General features: G+C 34.6%; 1 protein-coding gene across 3 annotated transcripts in view; it reads left to right on the top strand.

Moving 5' to 3' along the window:
• Window positions 1-1,826: 1,826 nt before the first annotated feature.
• The window catches only part of PCLO (piccolo presynaptic cytomatrix protein), a 421,017-nt gene continuing 400,920 nt past the window's right edge, over window positions 1,827-21,923 (top strand). For all 3 annotated transcript variants that reach the window (XM_008589167.1, XM_008563007.1, XM_008566033.1), the window contains exons 1-2: window positions 1,827-2,317; window positions 8,303-9,737. In XM_008589167.1, the coding sequence (XP_008587389.1) occupies window positions 2,070-2,317; window positions 8,303-9,737 (1,683 nt within the window). In that variant the 5' untranslated portion in view covers window positions 1,827-2,069. The remainder of the gene's footprint in view (window positions 2,318-8,302; window positions 9,738-21,923) is intronic.

The raw sequence follows: 21,923 nt of genomic DNA on the forward strand, positions 1-21,923 counted from the left end.
TCTAACTGTAGAGATTTTTCAGAAACTGATTTCTTTCATGACCAACCTATTGGGATGAGTGAATTAGATCTGAACTATCAGCTTGTTAAATTAAATCTGAATTCAAATAAATGATCATCATGGTAACTATGTAACAAACAGAGAGAAAAAAAAATATTTTGAATATAGCACCATTAGTTTGTTTGCAGAATGAAACTAATTAAGGTATTTTTCCGGGTAAGCAAGGAAAAAAATCCATAATGTCATCCTCAGCATTTAACTCTTTATCCTTCTGCTTTATTTTTCTGAGAATTCACATGTAAAGACTGCACCTGCACTCTGCTCTAGTGTTTCTCGTTAGATGAAAAATACCTCCCAAGCAAAAGCAAACTTAGAGGTTTGATAAAAGAAACATATTCAAAATTCATTTATAAAGATATCAAAGGCAAAATCATTTTATGAAGTCAACAACCAAAATACTTCCCAAGTGCCATCACCACATATCTTGTTTTCACAATCTATTTAATATTTCCACCATATTCGTCTTTATTTGAATGAATGACTCCTTGCAGTTTTGACTTTGGAAGTCACTTCTTAGTATGAGAGAACCAAAGTTTATGCCAGGTTTTTGCAGGAACTCAATGAGTAATGTGACTTCATCTGATTACTATTTTTAAAAGCAGTAAATGTAGTCACACATTTTTATAACTGTGCAACTTTTTAGTTTTAATACAAATGGAAGGCACAGTAACAAACTATGTATAATGATTATTGCAAAAACTTGGAAGCTTACTTTCTGAGTAATTTATCCATTTCTGTTTTATTTATTCATTTCCAGTGTAGCTTTTCATTTCCAAAATAATTTTTGATTTTCTTTAACCTCAAAAGTTGAGATATTAAGTCCACATTGTGAGGAAAGTAGGTAACAAAATTGGGGCTACAGATCCAGTGCTTACCTACAATAGCCCCCTCTAAGAAATGCAGTAGCAAGAAAAGTGTGTGGGAGGGGTGGGAGGGAGAAATGGGGAGTGGGTCTGAGAAAGTGGTTTTTAGTTATATCTCTGCTGTTTGTAACCAACTGTGTGTCTGTTTGGGGGGTTCTTCTGTCCACGTTTCTTGATAGAAAAAAAGGGGGAGGGAGGAACATTTTAATATCTACAATCTGGGTTTTATTACATTACCCTAGGTCCACACTTCCCTATAATTCGTTACTTTTGTATAGTCCCTTTATGGAACAACATAAGTTATAAGCATTCAAAATCTTACCTGCTTACTGATGTTGTATCATCTTTAATAGTTTTAATATAATTGTTCTGAAAAGTTTTAAATTAAAAGGGCCATTTTTAGCACCTTTTGGGAAATTTGCCTAAGACGTATCAGGGATCTGTCCTGTTAATTTTCAGTTACTTGCACCCTTTCCTAGAAAGGTGTAAATCCTTTAAAACCCTCCCTTAAAAAATATTAATAACAATAATAATAACTGAAACTACAAATCCCAGGAGCCAAAGCTGGAAACAGACATTTCTCCTCCTCTCCTTCCCGCCTCTAGTCTGGAATCTAGTCTGCTAAAACTAAAGTTGAGGCATCCTGAAATATGCCTGAAAAAAACCTCAGCTGTTTCGCCCCTGTTTTGGGGGGCGCTCTCGCTGGGCTCCTTTAAATCGGTGCTAAGCGTGAGGAGGACACAGGGCGACGCAGAGTGGGCTGGGCGTAGGGCGCGGCCATCACCTGTTCCCAGACGCGCGTGCGCACTGCCAGGGCGCGGACGAGGAGGCGGGACGCGGTGGGAGGGGCGGACGGCGCCCGACTGGCCCCGCTCAGATCTGCTTCTCCCCGGCTCCGGGCGCTGAGGCGGCGTCCGGGAGGCGTCTTCTGCAAAGGTTGCCTGGCGCTGTCCAACATGGAGGAGGCACCGGCCGCGGGCGTCACCTGCGAGCGGGACTAATCCCCTCCTGGTGTTCCGTGCAGCGGTGGCCGTCCCGAGCACGCCTCGCGGCGGACCCCGGCTCCGGTTGCTCCTGTGGCCGCGGGCTTCTCCACCGGGACGCAGCGCAGGGAGGAAGCACGGCGGTTCCGAGTCCCCCTGAGCCATGGGCAACGAGGCGAGCTTGGAAGGGGAAGGGCTCCCCGAAGGACTGGCGGCAGCGGTGGCGGCCGGAGGAGGGGCCGGTGGGGCGGGGAGCCCCTTGCACACCGTGATCCCGGCCGGCATGGAGGCGGATCTGAGCCAGCTGAGCGAAGAGGAGAGGAGACAGATCGCTGCTGTCATGTCAAGGGCGCAGGGGCTGCCCAAGGGAAGCGGTCCCCCGGCTGCTGCGGAGTCGCCTTCCATGCACAGGCACGCACAGCATGATGTATATGTCCTTGCATATATGTACAGCTTCCCGTGCACATATGTACCAGCCCGTATGTGCCAGCACAGCAGTACATATATGTCGCCTCCGTTCATTTTATTCACCCTAATGGGGTGCTATAAAGGGATCATAAGCCTTTTGATGGGCGGAATAAAAACGATGCATTGTAGAGTTTGTGGTGGGATAGTCGAGGGTTGCCTTCTCGGTACTGTGATTTTAGGTTGTGATTTTTGGCCTTTTGGAACCTTTTCCCTCTAGGATGGCGTGGAGAGACGCCCTCCAGCGTTTTACTAATCTGGAAGTCTTCCATTAATACAACACGGACGTGTTGGGAAATGGATAGAACTGGGTGTTTACCTGTCTCTGTTTAAACCTTCTCCTTGGGCATTTCGGGGTCTTTTTCTCCGTGAATGATGTCTAAATATTTCTGTAACAATACCGTTAATCCCTTTGGAGGTGATTTGTTCTCTCTTCCCACCTTACCTCCAGAGGAGAACAGAAGCTGTTTGGATAGAAGGTATAAAATGAATATACCATTTATATTCAGTGAGGGACCCTAAAATATGTTGTGACATTAAACAGATGGTTTGGTCAGAGCAGAGCAGGTGCTATACATGTATTTCTGAATTAGCATATGCTATTTTTTAAACCACTGCTATATTTTTATGCAAAAGTGGCTTTCAGTTTATGGAAGAGCATGTGAATTTGTATTACCTTAAAATTCATTTTCAATACTTTAAAAAATAAAACAAATAAATGATAACTTCCACAGGCAATTGTACGAGCTAACCTGTAATATTAACATATTCATTTCCCTCTCTAACTCTCCATTTTCCTTCACCCCAATAAATTAGTTGTTTTCTAATTAGCGTACTAAGAGGGTATAATCACTGTGCCTGCTTTGCCTTTATTATTGTAAACAAACCTTAAACTTTGCACCCTCCAGCAGCGAACAGTTCTCTGTCCGTGGTTCTGAATTCCTGCTTTATGACAAATGCAAGGAACCTACAATTTTTCATTCGAGAAACTGGCATAAGAAAGACCTGGATATATAGTTGTAGATTCTTATCCTCTAGCACATAAAAATATATATTTTTAACTTAGTCACTATCATATAAGTATATGCATATAACTTTGTTAAATAATTATAATATTAAATTAAATAGAGGAGAGATGTAAAATGTCTTATGGATAGTGATGATACTTCCACATAAAATCTTAAATCTTAAATGTCTAAAAATCTGTCAGGTAAAAACCCTACTTATCCTGAAAAGAAATAACTACTACTGGTTGAAGTATATTGGGCTATTTCTTTGCTATAAAGTCTTTCTTATTCATCACCTTATAGTGCCGTTTATGTGTACTTTTTCCCTCTATTAGATGAAAACTTGACTTGGAAAAAAAATTGATTTATTTTCATAGGGTAATAACAAAATATAATACCTTTATTAGCCTTTTAGAAGTGTATGCCAAATCTTCTATAATTTTTCCTAGGAGACACAAGCAACAGGTCTAGCAGGCTAGTTAAAATTAGCAAGAAAAGTATGATTTTAGTTTCTAGATTCCTAACTTTTCTTCTTCAAAGAGCAGCTGAAAAATATTATTTCAGACCAAAAAACTGTTGTTTTATTCAGTATTTCTATCAGATAATATACTTTTTAAACTATCTATTGGTAATTTTGTTATGTGGAGTTTGTATTAATAGGTAATCTGTGGCCTAAATTTATGGGTGAAAACTTTATCCAAATACTCAAAAATAAACAACTAGTTTCTGCTGTTTGCAATGTGCTTATATTTTACTGAAAGATTTCTATAAAAGATAACTTTTATAAAGTTTTTATCCCCCTGTACAATAACCAAATAAACACTTGGATTATCATTTAGACTTTTAGGATCATGTTAATTTAAGTATATATAGGAACATATATCTAAATTATTTGAAGTTTTAAAAATTTAAGTGGTATTAATTGGCATGTTGGGACTTTTTTGCTTTTAAGAAATAAGGGTTGAGAGCCCAAAGACCTAGATTCTTATCCTAGTGATTTTAACTGACTCATGGCAAATTACATACACTTCTCAGCCAATATGTGCCTCAGGTTCCTTGCCTTTACATAAGGCTAATAATACCTGTCTTACCTGTCTTCGAGGGTCATTGTGAAGACCACTTAAAAATTGACAGGGATGTTTTTGCTTGATTTTTAATTTAAAGGAATCCTACAAATGTAAAGAGTGGTAATATCACTACCAGAAATGGATGACACTTTCAGTGATGGCTACAGACAAGTTGTATGTTGAATTAACATTGTTGTGAGTTATTTTGATGTATTTATATTCTTTTACATATGGAGAAGTCAGTGTGATAGAGTGGAAATTACCCCCTCCCCACCAGCTAGGAGTCAGAATACCAGATTTCTGTGACTAATTAGTTTCATGACCTTGAATTAGTGACTTAGCTTCTCTAAGTCCTAGTATCCTGGATGAGAGGATAAATGAATAGATATTCATTTATTTATATAAATAATGTATAAAAATAAATAGATATTCCTAAGGTTGCTTATATTTCTAGTATAAAATTTTATGTGACTCAGCACTGTTAAGTGTCATTGCCTATTGTGTTACATTTTAAAAAATATTTTATCATTCCAACTGCTTTTACATTCCTAAATTTGCATATATATTTACTTAATTTTAGCTGAAGTAATTTTTCTACTAACTATAAAAGAATAATTCTAATCTGGGGATGACAATAGTAAAATGAAAAGAAAGTAGCATTAAATATGGTTAGTTACAAGCTAGAAGTAGAAGACAGGTTACAAATGAAATGCTCCTGGACTTTTGATTCATTGTAGACCCAGAGAAATACAATTTTATTACTTCTCCTACTCATTCTATTTACAACTAGGGATATATCATATGACAAGGGCTTTACTGGAAAACTTTTCTGACTAGTAGAATATTTTACAAGAATTCTGGATGTAGTGATTATTTCCTTTAGTACTTCTTTGGGCCTCCCCTAATATGTAAACAACTCTACACTGTTTTTCTTCCTAGAACAGCAGGCCAAGTCCATGTTCTAAGATGAATATGGAATGTATCCATTTATATCTCAGAAGGCCTATTGAAGAATTTGATTTGAAAAGAATTCAAGAAACATTAATCTAGAGTAAAACAAAAACCTGATATGTTAATTCATTGGTTTGCTCATTGTTAATCATCAATTTATTCATTAGTTCATCAAACATTAATGCTCATCTACTAGTGGCCAGACTTGGTTCTAGTGATGCAAAGATAAGTGAAATGCCTTCTCTCTCTAGTTCCCAGTCTAGTATACAAGGCACAGACTGCATTTTAGTCATTTCTCTTTTTAACACAACAACCTCTTTACTAAGAAAAAACTCACCAAAAGAGCAGTTAGCTAAGACACGTTTACATTTTTGTTTGGTAATAATCGATCTTCCCTTAATGAATTTCTTTCTATTTCCTGCTCTCGAATCTCTGTGTTTTACTTCTATTTACATAATTATAGCAACTAAAGCTAAGTTTAAATTGTAGGGCAGTCTTTATGGCTCTATAAGTATAGGTATTTTCTGATAGGGATGCTATAATGTAGTACAACTTCTATTTGTAGGAAATTCATGTAATTATAATTTCTGGTGCAAGTACCTTGCTTTCAACTCTGGTGTTTACTGTTATTGCAAATATTTGTTATTCATGAAGTTTGTTGTTATTTTGCACATATGTTAGATGAAGTGAAATATTATCACCAAACAATGGTTTGAATAAGTTTAATACTATTTTCAAGAGAGGACATTTTATTGAAATCGAGAAAAGATTTTTTTGTACTTTGTTTAAAGATAGACTTTTAGGACTCTGCACAAATAAACTAATTCAATAAAATGCCTAAATAATTGCTTACAGGATTTTACATCTGTAAAGTAGTTCCTAAGCATCTGCTCTTCAAAGGAATTGTACATTATGTTAATTGAAGGAAGAACAATTCTAGAAAAATGTCAAGATGTACCTCTTTGAATATAATCTACTTTCAATTATTTACTATAGCTCTTCTGCCTTCATATAGAAGGGAGCACATAGAAAGGCCTACAAAGAAACTTTCAAAGTTACTTTCCCTAAATGGAAATAGATAGCAGTGCATTTCAAATGATATTGGAGCTGTTCGAATTAACTAGAATAATAATTTTAGTTCCCTGTTTAAGTGAGAGCTTCAGAGATGACATGGTAAAATGTACATTTTTTGGTAAACTTTTTCCTGAAGGAAATTGCCAAAAATCAGAATTCTGTTTATTCATCTTTTGTCGGAATATCACTTTGTGCATACATTGCCATTTAAAGATTATTTTCTTTCTTTCTGAGTCTTTGCTATATAGAAGTTATGCTTCCCTGTTTCTTTCTACTATGCCATATGTCTTGATCTGTACTTAGATTTCTATATCATTAAGGAAGTTCTGAAAAACTCATATTAAGTATTAAATGATACAAAATTACAAATTGGTTGTCTGGTTCACTAGCAGATAAATTATGACAAAACTAATTAGAACCTGTAGTACTTTATTGTGATCACCTCATATTTTAGGTGCTACTGAATCACTGTTTCTTTATCCTTGTTTCTTTTAATTAAAGAGAAACATGCCTTTTCCAAAATTAAAAAGCTACATGTATCATGCAAAATTCTTGTAATCTAATTTTCTCCATAATTCTAATGCAAAATTTTTTTAGATGCAACTTTATAAAAAAAATGTCTTATTTAAAAAATGGATGTACTTAATATGACTTTGGCTAAATATATATTTTTGATAAGAAACATTTAATTATTTAATCATAGACATTTAAAATTGATCATGTTTCCAAAGCTATTTATAACAATCCATCTTGTATATTTGTCTATGAATTAAAAGAAATCTTGAAAGTTAATTATTTATTATATTTTATAATGATGTAAATAACTAATAAGAACATAAATAATCTATCAATGGCAATAATAAATGATGTAGCAAACACTAAATAAAGAGATCACTATGTATGTTCTTCACCTGAGAAAAGTAACAGTACTTTTCAAAAGTGGGGTCACAATTGACTTATTACTATTTGGATACCAGAATATATTTTAAGATGCTTTAAGCATTAATTATTACTTTTCTTAGAAATTTCATATTAAAAATTAGTTATTAGTAAAAATAATTAAATAACACTGGTCTTCCACAAGAAAGACAGAGTTGTTTCTCAAAATGTCTCAGTAATAATAGTATAAATTCTCATCCTATTAAGTTTAATAAAGAAATTTAATGAATATTACCTTTCTAGGTAGAATGGAATAAAATTGAATAGGTTATCAATTTTCTCAGCCTCCTGGAAAGGCATCATGTAACCTCCATTACCAGAAACTCTCCTAATGTCACATTGTGTGCCTTATATAACTAATGTAAATTCTCAAAATCAAGTTAAAAAAAAGAAAGTTTCAGCAAATTTCTACATTTTAAAATGAATATTTTTACTTTTCAATGCTGCTAGTAATTAGGAGACTAACTTTCTTTGACCATACTTTTTATAAAAAATACACACCTTGTGGTTATATATGTATTATAATATGACATTACATTGACTTATTGAGGTTTTAATTTTAATCTCTATTTAATTAGGTTTTAAGTATACTCAGATTCCATTAAGTGTAAATGTAAATTCTTTTTATGATAAGTATTTTATAACTATGTATGTTAATTTGTTATCATTCATAACAACTATTGTTTCTTTCCTTTTCTTCCTCTCCTTGTTGAAAATCTCTATGTATTTAAAGAAAGGAACACAGGCATTAAAAGTTTTATGATCACATACAATATACTACAAAAATAGACTCTAGTTATACATTCACAATTTGGAGGATATAAGAAAACAATAGCTTTTTGATATACTTTGATTTGAAATAATTTTCATTTATTTTTCTGTCACTATTCTAGGAAGCAAGAATTGGATAGTAGTCATCCTCCAAAGCAACCGGGAAAACCACCAGATCCTGGGCATCCAGTTCAGCCTGGTCTCAGTAAAAGTAGAACTACAGACACTTTAAGGTCAGAGCAGAAATTGCCTGGAAGGAGTCCTTCCACTATTAGCTTGAAAGAATCAAAGTCCAGAACTGATTTTAAGGAAGAGCACAAGTCTAGTATGATGCCTGGCTTCCTGTCAGAGGTTAACCCTTTAAGTGCTGTCTCCTCTGTTGTAAATAAATTCAACCCTTTTGATTTGATATCAGACTCTGAAGCATCACAGGAAGAAACTACAAAGAAACAAAAAGTAACTCAGAAAGAACAAGGAAAACTAGAAGCAATCACAAAACCTCCATCACAACAACAATCACCTAAGTCAGTTCCTAAGCAGCAAGGACCTGTTAGGGAACCACTTCAGCAAGACGGAGCTTCCAAATCAATAACTTCTCAGCAACCAGAAAAAGTCAAATCACAACCTCCAGGTACAGGAAAGACAATTCAGGGGCCAACCCATACTCCCCAGACAGACCAGGAAAAATTGCCACTTCAACGAGAGGTAACGAGGCCTCAGACTAAACAGTCAGATGAAGTAAGAGGAGAATCAATTAAACCTTCACTGCAAAGCCCATCCAAACCACCTGTTCAGCAAGCAAGTCCTGGAAAACCTTCAGCCCAGAAGCCTACACCTGAAAAACCACAGCCTGGGCCTGCAAAGCCTCCAGCTCAACAACCAGGGTTAGCGAAGCCCCTAGCTCAACAGCCAGGGCTAGTGAAGCCCCCAGCCCAGCCACCAGGAACAACAAAGCCTCCAGCTCAGCCCCTAGGGCCTGCCAAGCCTCCAGCTCAGCAGGCTGGCTCAGAAAAACCTTCATCTCAACAGCCTGGGCCAAAGACTCCAGCCCAGCAGCCAGGACCAGCAAAGACCGCAGCCCAGCAGCTGGGGACACCAAAACCCACAGCTCAACAACCTGGCCCGCAATCTCCAGCTAAGCCACCTGCATCTACAAAGACTCCAGCTCAGCAGACTGGGCCAGCTAAGTCTCTGTCTCAGCAGCTTGGACCAGGAAAGACTTCAGCTCAACAGCCAGGCCCAGCAAAGCTTTCTATTCAACAGCCAGGCCCAACAAAAACCCCTTCCCACCAGCCTGGCTCAACAAAGCCCTCAGATCAGCAATCTACAAAACCAGTAAGCCAAAGAGGGACAGCAAAACCTCTGCAAACACCACCAATTCCTCCATCTGCAGCACAGACTTCATTACAAGGTCTCCCTAGAACCATCTGTCCTCTTTGCAATGCTACTGAACTTCTGTTGCATGTTCCAGAAAAGGCCAATTTTAACACATGCACTGAGTGTCAAACTACTGTCTGTAGCCTATGTGGTTTTAATCCCAATCCTCATTTAACTGAGGTGAGTATACTTATTCACTGAGTCTATGCTCTTCTGCCATATCTTGTCTTCCACAAATGGTTCTTAGTTTATCATTTAAATGGTAGGATGACATTATCTTTCTCTAATTCCTTCCTTCCTTCCATCTTTCTTTCCCTCCCTCCTTCTTTTCTTCTCTACCAGTTGTACATTAGAACTTAATTTTTTTCTCCAGTAATAAGCCCAAAATATTGCCACAATTTCTGAAAATTTAGCATATAAAACAAACATAAATTGATTGAAATATGTTGAGTACCTACTTATTTCACTCTTATGTGTAAGATTCACATTATTTATGTAGCATACAATGATATCACTTTACATTTTAAATTGATGCTTCTACCTATCAAAATTCCAGTATTCTGAACTGGGATGTATTTGTGTTAGGAAAAAAAGTGGACAATGTTTTCAAATTCTAAATACAATTTTAATATAAAACTGAATACAGTTTTTCAATCTGCATGTCCCTTTTCCTTGCCAGTGATTCCAATATACCCAATGAAGGCATGTTTTCCTCCTTAGCTGGAATCATTAATAAAAGCATAAATCAGTTCACAAGAAGATGTAGTCATTAGAGTAGTTTCAACATTGTTGGATATATTCACAGAAGATTGCAGTTTATACCTACAAGGCTTATGTCTAGGTAGTCCTTATTATTACTAGGCTTGTATCTGGTTAATTCTTCCTGACCCATCGAATCATAAAGGGGACAATAGTAACACAGATGCCTACAAGGTTGTTAACTCAGATTGAAGATAGAAAAGTAATTCTCAGCAAGTCAGTTAATATTATCTCAGCACTTACAGGCCCTGAATAAAGAATCACTTTAATAGGTAGAGATCCGGGGGCATTTTAGAGAGAAGGGACCAAACACAAAAAACAGCAGAAAAACTAAAATTCTCTGGAGTTAAGAAATAACACCGTGAAGTTGGGATAATAATTTAAAGAATAAAGAGGTTTAAGGTCTATGAGAATATAAGAAGAGGTTCATTTCTTAAAGAGATCTGATAGCCACTACTGATCAGAAGGCACAAAAAGCATTTAGTCTGTCTGGAGGACAGCTGTCAGTGGGCTGTCCTTGCATCCTGTCTGCAAACAGCCCAGGAAGTAACTGACAGCAGGCAATGAAGGATTATATGATTGAATTATCCTTGAGAGATGAAGCTTGTGCACTCCTGTTATAAATGAAGTCTATGTCATGATAATAACAACAATGATGATCATTGGTAACTCTTATGTTAAATTAGCTACTGATCATGGAAAAATGAAAATGATACAGATTTAAAATATGCCAGGCTTTAGTTGTTTTCTAAAGTATTATTCATTTTTTTCTAAAATGTCTTTTACTTTTTTTTAACTTAAAGTCATATTGAGTACTTTACTTTTTTAAATAAGTCATTTTTTACTGATAAAATTGCAATTCATAAGAACATGCTAGATGCAAATTTTGAAAGAAATCAGATTATAAGTAGTTTGCTTATATATATGTAGCTTGTTAAGTGTTGGTAAAGATATTAACTTGATAGGAATGTGAAGTAATAATGACTTCAAATGATGGATGCTCTTTTTACAAAATGTATAGGTTTGAAGTGTTTTAGTGGCAATTTATAAGGCAGAAACATGCATTTGGAAATTTAAGCCACATATATTATTTCTATACCCACTATATGAAAGGTAGATATTATTTGAATATCTACAGTATGGAAGACATTCCGCTACAGTTTGCTGGGATATAAAGATGACTGAAACATGAATGCTGATCTCAATATGAGTGAAATGTACTAGATTAGATAATACACATACAAGGAAACATAATATGTAGCCAGATGATAAGACTTGTGAGAGATATGAACAAATATTATGGACTTCAGAGGAGGGAGTGCTCATTTCTAGTGGGTAAGATTAAGAAAAGCTTCATAGGGAAAAGGATGGGTAGTGTTTCAGATAGAGAAAACCAAAGAGGGTAATGATTTGGGCCAGGACCTGCAGCCAGAAAAGTACAGGATGTATATAAGGAGTCAGGAATAAATCTAGGTTAGCTGGAGGGGTGGGGAAGAAATGGGCAATGAAGTTGGAGGTAGACTGAGGTCAGATTTTGGCCTTCTACATTTAGCAGATAGTGATGAATATTCTACTTTATGAAACTTACCTTGATGAATGTCGTTACACATTTGATCATACATTTTATAAATTTGCATAAAATGCCTAGTTATGAAGCACCACTGAGTGCTATGACAGAATCAAATATTCATTAGATACAGAGTCTTCCCTCAACTAGAAATAGGGGAAATAAAAGTTGTATATAAGAAAGAACATCTATATCTAAATCTATATTAAAAGTAACTTTGTATAGGGCCTTATGTTTCATATAAATCTTTCTTACTTGTTTTATCACAATTAAACTTACAAATAATTTTCTGGGCATATATTCTATTTTCTCTGTTATACTACTGAGGAAACTTGTGTTCAAGTAGTCACTGTGGTTAGTTTAGTTGTTAGGATCACCCACATGATAAACTACCAAGCAGAACCCAAACCAAATCTTCTGATTCCAAATCTGTTTACTCATGGTGGGAAGAGAGATAAACTGCTATGGGGTCAAAGGAAAAAAAAATCATTATCAATGGTGGGTATTGAGCTATATTCATGAAAACAGAAGTATTTGAGCTGGGAATATGAAGTACGGTAAGAATTTGGACACACATGGATGGGCATGGAAGGAGTTGGGAATGTGGGAGCAGGTAGAGGGTCTCACTAGCTGAGTAGAGTAAGTCATAACCTATTGTCTGGATGAACTTGGACATTTACACTTCCGTTACAATGGCATCATTTGGAATATAAATATAACATGTTTTCAGGCACATTGGGTTGTTAGGAAGATTAACCAAAAATTTATATGAGAAATTATTTTTAAATATATGGTGTGCTTTTGAAGTTACAATAGCAGCAGAGATAGTTTTAGTATTATAAGTAGATTTGGCTTTTAAAGTTTACTTGCACATTGTTTTCTATATAGGTATATCATAAATAGTTGGGTTCTGAGATAGCAATTTAAAGCCACTTGACCAATAGTATTAACGGTAACATGTTATTTTAACTTTCATTTATTTTTTTCCGTAAGGAAAAATGTGATCAATTCTAATTTTGAGCTCTAGAAAAGCATCTTTTCTAATCCTGTCCACCAAGAAGCCAATTTCTCAAACTCCTGAATTATCCAGAGTTCAGAGTTGGAAAATTAGAGCACTGCATAGAAGCTGAGAACTTCTGTTCCAGGAGATTTGGTAGATGAAATATTGGAGATGACCACCACTTCTAAACTGTTATATGTATCCATGAAAAAGTAAATCTCTCTGCATCTTCCAAAAAGGATGTAACAATCTGGGTCAAATTGCCCTCAAATGTTCAGATTGAGTAAACAATTTTGCCATGGAGGATAGGGACAGAGGCTAAACATTTTTTGGTACTTCAATTTACATGAATTTTTATTTTCTAGTTTGATATTTATATGCAAACAACCCTCTATATTATTACTTTTGTAGTCTGTGGGTAAAATAGAACATTGGTTTCTTGTGTCACTCCCTGAAAAGACTAAGGAGAATTCCTATGATTTTTTTCTTTACTGATGCATCACCATTATAACTATATTCGCTTGTGACCATCCTAATTCTTAAACTACTACCAGGTCTGGGGAAGAAGGACTAGAGAGGTAGCTACACTCAGCCCCAAGCTATAGGGAAGAGAGAATATTTGCTCCCTTAATTATAAATTCGCTAAATTTCACCCCACCCCTGCTGGATACTGTTGCACTCTCTTTGTCACCTCTCTCCCCCTGGGTGACAGAGATGCAAAGGATTACTCAAAGCCCATTTCTTCTAAGCAGTGAGAAGCCCAAAGGGGTTAATTTTCCAGGTAGACCTCAAGAGAGAGTCATTCCTCCTTGGAAAAATAACCCTGAACTGGGGTTCTTTCTCGGTATTTATTCTCCAGGCCAGAAAGTTACAGAAAAGGAACATAGATGGAGTTATGGCTAAGCATAGTTTAACAATAGAGGCTGGTAACATCAGTGAACAACAAAGTGACATTCCATAATGCAATTTGCAAAAGGTTAAGTCGATCCACCAACAATAGCTTGTTCTTAGCAAATACTGTCTTTTTCCACAGCAGTTTCCTCAGTATTTTTACATAACAGTAAAGCAACTTTAGGTTAGTCTGCACCAAGGACATCTGTCCTTGAGCCAACAATTTTGCTGTGTTACTATTCTTTATCTACAACAGAGACTTTAGGCTGGGGAAATTTTCCTGTCTTTCGCAAGCTTAACATTTCTATGTGTAATTTTTAAAAGTTAGGTTAAACCTGAAACTACAGGCCTTTGGAGGCTAGGCCCTGTGAAATGCATTTGCTGTATTAGTGTTAGTATAGTCCACAACATACAAGCACCTTAGACAACCCAAAAATCTATGTGCAGAGGATGGCCTTTAAATTAACTGTCCTCTCTGGAGGCTGTAGAGATGTGTGCTGATCCAAATAACCTTAATAATCCACTGGCTCCAAGCCTAGACTTTTGATGCCAAGAGGAGTTTATGGTTTTATCTCTTCTTGCTGGTCTGTTAACTGAATAAATCTCTACAATGCAGTTCCTCTCTTTGGGTTTGCTTTCTGACACAAAAACTGAACATTTGCTCTCTAACTAGTGACAAAAGCATTTTTATTGTTATTTTTATTGATTTACTTTATCTCTTTTGCTGTGTAGCATCAGGCAAGATAGATTTAGGGACACAGATTTATAGGCTTGTCTCTAGTGTTTGATAATTCTCCCAATGTATATGAAATTTTGTAATATATAATAATTACTTGTGACTTTTTAGAATGTTGATGAGCCGAATGTTAGTGATGAAAGTGGATTTAGGAGGGATTTTTTTTTTTTTTGTCATTTTCTTTTTTTCATTTTTTTTTTTTTTTTGGTCATGATGGCCCATATATTAATCAGTCTTTTGGCTGAAACTAGATATTAAAAAAAAAAAAAAAAATGGCCACCTCTCAGGAGCTTATAAAAAGCAAAACCAAAAAAAACCTAGTTTGCCTATATAGACTTACATATAAATCTCCTTCACTTGTTAAAAATCAAAACAAAATAAAAAAACAAGGCATAGCAAAAAATGAAATTCTTCAGTTAGGTAAAATGGCTTAACTGGCCACCTCTTTTAGGAGGATAGTCCTGCTGCTTCTATTTCTGGTAAGAGAAACAGAGGCAGGAACAGTTGTCTAGAAGAGCTGGTAGGAAGAGCAGAGCTATGCCAAACGTCAGGAGGCTGGAACCTGTAGAGCCAGAGCCTGTAAGACATTCCTGATCGTGGTGTAACTGAAAGAACTTTCAGGAAAGAGGATATTCTTTTTTGAGTTGCTTGCTGTTTTTAGCACAAAAGTCTTTTGTCACCTCAAATTCTAAGCAAAGACTGCCACACAGTTCCTCTTCAAAAAGAGTACTGAGAACACAAATGTTCATCTTCCCTCTCTAAAGGTCTCACTTTTTAAATGATTGAAAGTATAGTAGTTCCAGAAAATATGAAAGAGCACCAGTAATGTTAAGTTGGTATGTTGAAGAATTCCTAGAAGATAGAAAGGAAATGAGAAGGAATTAAAGAGCTGAGAAAACAGTGGGTTGTCTATAATAATTAAATAATTAAAGTACTTCAGTGAGAACAGATAGGACAGCTGGACTCCCTCCTAATCTCCCCTGGGAAGACAAGGTATAGGGGAGGCTCTCTTTTTACCCCTCAGGCTAAAGCCAGAGAATGTTCTACAAATGAAGGGGTGAAAACTAAGGCCTTCAAAAGAAGAGTAGAAGTGGAAGTCATGCTCCTCTCCTACAATAGTGTTGCAAAGGAGAAAACAAACAAGTACAATGTTACTTAACCTGATTCAAATGCACTAAACCTGTTACCATCAAAGTAAAACTGCCCTTACTTGGTCACTCTGGTCTGCCATCCTATTTCCTCTCATTCAAAGGAGAAGACTAACAGGGAAGCAAATAAATAATGGAGACATTCACTATATATATGAGTGGATTGAAGAGCTGAACCAGACACTTTTGCAATAACACCCATGAAGAACATAAGTGAACTAATAGGAAACAAACAAAGAACCTTATAGGAAAGAGTTCATTCAGGAAACATAAAAAACTTAAAAATTCCTTTTTACTATTTCCGAGAAAGATTTAAGAAGACATTTCATTGATAATTACCACACTCAAAATTCAGTGGACTGATTGAGGGTTGAAGGTGGAAATGGACCTAGTTAATGGTCTGGAAGATAAAGAGCCAGAATTTCCCCAGATTATAGAGCTAAAAGACAAAAGAAAAAAAATTATTCAACTACTTAGCATCTACTATAATTCAGGCATGTTCTAGATTCTGGAGCTACAGAATGAATAAATGGAAAAAATTCTTCCCTTATAGAGTGTGTATTCTAGTAAAGGTCACAAATAAATAAAACATATGGTAAGACAGATGCTAAAAAGTGTTATGGAGAAAAATGAAGAATAAAGTTATAGTGTGCACCAAGGGAGGGAAGAGATGAGTGGTGGGGTTCTCTCACTTACTTTCATTTGAGGACTACTTGGTGGATGACTTGGGAATCCAACATTTTTAGTGGTGACTAGAGGTCTAATTGAAAAGTGTAGTTCCAATTTAGGCTGAGGGTTACAGGTGAGGGTAGTAAGGAAGGAAAGGATGAGATGAACCCAAGAATGTGTACAAATCTCATTCTGAGATTCCATCTTCATTCTTGCCTTTAGTAATGTGGAGGTGGGGGAATGAGTATTTTATAAATCCCCCATAAAACAGCATAGAGAGCTATTCCTATTTATAAAAATAGGTGATAATATGAGGCTTTCCTTTGAAAAAAAATCAAAACTTATTATTTGACGTTATAATGACCACCACAAGATAAACTAAAAGCAAAAATTAATACTAGTTGATTCTGGAGAATAAGCCTTGGAGGTAGCAAAGGAGGCTTTTACATTTCAATGTCATACCTTTTTGCACTATTTTTTTGACTTGTAGATTTATGTCATAACTAAAATTAACACTACAATAATTAAAAAATTCTAAGTCAGCAAATGATTCATTAAAGAAGTATATAATGTAAAGAGATGAATAAAGAATTTAGATTCTTGATTTTTATATCATCAGGCTTAGCATTCTACTTGGTGAAATGTTAACATTTTTGGTTCTAAATAGCAATGCCAAGTTTGATCAGTTTCTTAAATCATTTTTTTTTACTTGTTACAGCCATGTGTGATTTAACTGGCACCATGTTTATATGAAGCCAATAAAGAGAAATAAAATACCTTGATTCTAAACAGAAAGGTTTAGGAAGACAATGATATTGATTTACTTGCCATTCTCTGATAATCCCCATGGTATCATTCATACTATTTAAAACAAGAATATCCCAATTATAACCAAATTAATTTACCCTTACTTAAAATAGTTTTCTAATGAAGTTAAATGAACAGAAGGATTCAATCATTTAAACATCTGTTTTAAATATATTTACAAATACCATATTTGTTTAGCTCTCACTTTTGATGAGATCCAATTTGCAACATTTTTCTTATGATTTGAACATTCCTTGGATAATTATATATATATATTCCTCATGCTGTACCTATAAGTTTAATCATTAGACCCAAAGCCTTTTTTCATTTTCAGCTTTTAAATGACTAGATGTTTCAGGTATCTCTGCAGTGCTGGCTTTTCTAATATCTAGTATGCTTGTTATATATTATTATGACTGGTACAATGGTCTATATGGCTTGTTAAGAACAGATGTTCTGCTGTGAAAGCAGATACCCACAGTTAGCAAATCATTTATTGGATCAGTAAGCTTAATATAGTGATGGGCTGACTTATTCATTGTTCATATCCCTTGAGAAAACACACACATATTTAACACTCTCCTGTATTCTATATCTTAATTGGCTTACATAACAATGAGCTTTTTATTTACAAATATTTCAGCGGTATTACATCGAAGACAAAGATGTAAGTAATCTATTAGAAGTTTATACTAATTTTCCTAAAGTAAAAACAATATTAAATGCATCAATAAGGAATCAAATAATCTGTGTCTAGTCCTGGCTCTGCCCCTCACACATGTGCAGTCTTGCTGATAGTACTATGAATTCACTTAAAAGTACTTCTAGTTACCTTTGATAGGGAAGTAATAACTTCACTACAAACAATGTTTCTTGCCTTTCTCTTTCTTCAGTAAAAAGGAAGATCAGTCTTTTGTCACAGAAAACTGAGCTTGTAGTTTGAACACTGTGCATTTCTAATTGTGCTGTAGGCACTTTATATGCATTTCATCTTATGCTCTTTTAATGAGGTGATGTTCACACTTTAAAGATGAGTAAAGAGACTGAGAAAGTAAGAATTCATATTCTAAAGCATTTTGAAATCTGCAATTTTTTTTTTTTTATAAAATAGTCATAAGATGATCTTTTGGAAAAGTGAAAAGAATATGGGATTTTAGATTTGGATGTTGTGGATATGAATTTTAGCTCAACTACTCATTTCTTGTGTGATGTGGTCAGGTCATTTTATTATTCTGAGTGTTTAGTTTTAAATATTTGCAATGTGAGAGTATTTCTAAATTCAAAATTACTTTTGCCAGTATAAATGGATGTGCCTTGAAATTGCAATCATAGGTATACATTATTATTAATAATCCTATTTATAGAATTCTAATAGGTAAATAGGGATAGCACCATCATTGTACGCTCCATTTGTAGATGAGAAAACTGAGGTTAAGAATTAAGGGACTTTTGCAAGGTCATGGAATTACTTGGCAATGAATCTTAAAGAAGAAGCCAGATCTACTGACCCAAACTTTAGCATTTTTTTTTTTTTTTTGTAGGAGACCACATGTCTTTTACTGGATTATTTGATTCACTATGCCATTTCCTACCTTTCTAGGTGTGTGTGTATGAGTGTATATTTTACATTTTCTTAAAATTAAATGAAAATTAACCTTTTTTGGTAGGAGTTTATTTTCAGGAGATTTAGTGTAAAAAAAAAAAAATCAAGGTTTAAGAGCACTGGTTTTATACCTTCCTACTCACTGCTGCCCAAACCAGAGTCTTAACATTGATGCATTATTTTTTTTTGTTCTTTAAGAAAGCTGTGAGATCCTATGCTATACATCTACTCTGCTTGAATTTGACAATAGAGATGATGAAGGTGATAACTTTGCTCACTGTCAGAAATAGGATTCAGAGTCTAGAAGGAGAGCCAATAACTTAGCAATTCAGATAGAATTTTGTTTATAAAATCAAATTTAATAAAGTACATATAGATGAGATCTGGTCTTGCCTGAGTATGAAATAGTAAACCACCTTTTCTGTTCTTTTTTTCTCTCTAATCAATATTTTTATCAATTACAAAACAATTCGTAGAAACAGATTTCTTTCATTTGCTCAGCAAATTCAGAATTTTCAGTTGAATACTTAAAACAACTTTTAAGAACAGATTTCTATTTATGTAAAACAATTTTAAAAATAAAATAGCAGGCTTCATTATGTGAACATGGGATTAGAAACTCTGTAATTGTATTTCTTGGGAAAAACTTTAATGTGTACATCTATGTGTTTTTTGTTTCTGACAGAGGAAGGATTAAAAAATAAGTGGTCAGAAAGAAATAAATGGTGACAGAAAGGGTGAATAGGATTTGTGGAAAAAAATGAAACTAATGTAAGTTGATTAAGCACAATTTTAAAATTAGACTTTTCTTAAGTACATTCTTGAAAATGTTATATATACAACTACGTAAAGTTTGAATAATTTAAAACTTATGAGGCTTTCATTCACAAAGAGCAAAAAGAGGCTAAATTTCCTTTATGAAACTTTGTCTTTTACATAAGCTTTAATATATTTTAAGCATTTCATATATTTTTTAAAATGTACTTTTTCCTCCCCAAGTCAATGCACAAGTACTGGCTTAATTCCAGTGAGCATCTGATTGATTTAAAGATATGCTGCTTTCAGCATTTATAATGAGTTCTTATTTGTCTCTTTATATTAAGTGTATGAGACCTTTGATTCTTTTCACTAATGTAATTTATTTTTTACATTTTTCATTTTTAAATGACATAATATGAGGAAAGTGCAATAAGCTATTCAGATAATTGCACAAATATTGTCTAATCAGAGCCATTGGTTCATAGCTGCAAAATTGCGTGATAGCCCCAGGTGTGTGTTAATCATTTGAGATATAAAAGTTTGAATTTACCACATAAGAGGCATTTTAGAAGTATTAATATATATATATATTTGTGATTAATATATATATATATGTGATTTCAGTTTACTGAGTTGAGAGTCTTCTCTTTGTGTAACTGTTGTAGAGTATGCATATATTTTTGTCTGTGTACTGTAATCATTTTGTAAATTGTGCTTTGGTGAAAGTGTCAGTTTTCCTGTTTTGGGTTACACTGAGGACTTACAAATGTTATTGCTAGCATTTGGTGAACATTATTATGATTTATGAAGAAAAGAGTGCATATTTATGTTATGTTTCACAGGTTTATTTATGGTTGCTGAATCATGCAGCAGAAATTATAATCCACACAAGTTTCAAAGAGGAAATATCCATCCAACTTCTGGATAGATTATTTTAAATAAAGTTGTTTCACCAAGTTACTGAGCATGCCATCACAGTTAGGAGGATTGCTAGTGTCTAGTTTTTAACCAAAAAAAATTTTGCAGTAATATGCATATCTGAAGATGTCAACTACAATGAGCCATCTGCAGTCAAACTGCTGTCCAGGAGTAACTGCCTCTGTAGGGGAGGTCATGTGCTTGGGGAAATCCTTAAGTAGCAGAAAGCATAATCTGTTTTCAAATTTTAGCTGATTTTTTTTTTCTTTATAATATTGATTTCTTAGACTTTTTGTTTGGTTGTACTATATTTTTCTATGGCATTTAAAATAATATAAGACTTTAAATAAGTATTTTAAGATAATTTGATGAGAAATAGAAACAAATTTCTGAATAGTTCATTATTAAGAAATATTTAAAATTTACTGAGATACAGTACAAAAGTAAGAGTAAACATGAGAAGTGGTCATTCCTTTTAAAAGTCTGTATGAGGAGAGAAGAGGAAATAACTGGAAAACGCTTTAAGTCACTACATATTTGAATCTAAATGCCATGGTTCAGACTACCGTAGTTACAATTGAGGAGAGGCAGACTTTATTTGATGATGGAATATTAAATGGTAAAGGAGGAAATTCAATGCGGACTGTAAAGGGTGGGTAGCATTTAGGTAAATGGGAGAGGAGTCATGACTCAGAAAAGAGAAAATGAGAATACTGCCTCAGTGGAGTAAATAATCCATTTCAGTGCTATGGTTTGCAGAAAAGTTTAGTTGTGATGAGTCAAGAAGTAAGAACCTAACAGGTTTTATTGTGTAAGGACAGAATGAAAGCATGATTGAAGAAAATTTATTCAACAGCTCATATGAATGGTATGAACACCAGCAAATATAACTTCCTAACTTGTGTTTGTCCTTTATTGATATTCCATTATTCCAAGTACTACTGCTATGTAACTGCACAGAGATTCCTTCATGTAATTTTGCATTTAAATTGTGCAGTGTGGGCTACATTGAAGGGTGGATGTTAGTTATTATACCTTCTGGAATTTTTTGGAGTGTTTTCCACTTTGTTTTGCAGTTAATTAAATTCATAATTGTTCTGAGCATGAATATACTTTAATTCTGGACCCCCAAAATTTACCGATTCACTTTATTGCTTAGATGTATCAAGTTGATTATCTTGAATTATTATTAAAGTTATACTGTTAAAAATCAGGGATAATAGTTTTGATTCTTTTTGATAGAGGCACCATTAACTGGAACTCTGTATGTGAAGTTCACAATTAAACGTTTACTCTCTTACCCTCATTTATGTAGCATATTATGTCAGAAGACTAAAAGAACAAACAATTTTATGTCTTTATTTTGTTCCTTTCCATAGAGCTAATTGAGTTAGAATAGTTCCTTAAACAATTGTGTCTGTAGACCTTGAATTTCATTTATGCACCTTCTGTAAGTAAGACTATAGGTGGGGAAGCAAAAGATGTCTATTTTTCCTTGCTTGTCATATA

The sequence above is a fragment of the Galeopterus variegatus genome, unplaced genomic scaffold (genome assembly GCF_000696425.1).
Source record: "Galeopterus variegatus unplaced genomic scaffold, G_variegatus-3.0.2 Scaffold0, whole genome shotgun sequence".
Taxonomy (NCBI): Eukaryota; Metazoa; Chordata; class Mammalia; order Dermoptera; family Cynocephalidae; genus Galeopterus; species Galeopterus variegatus.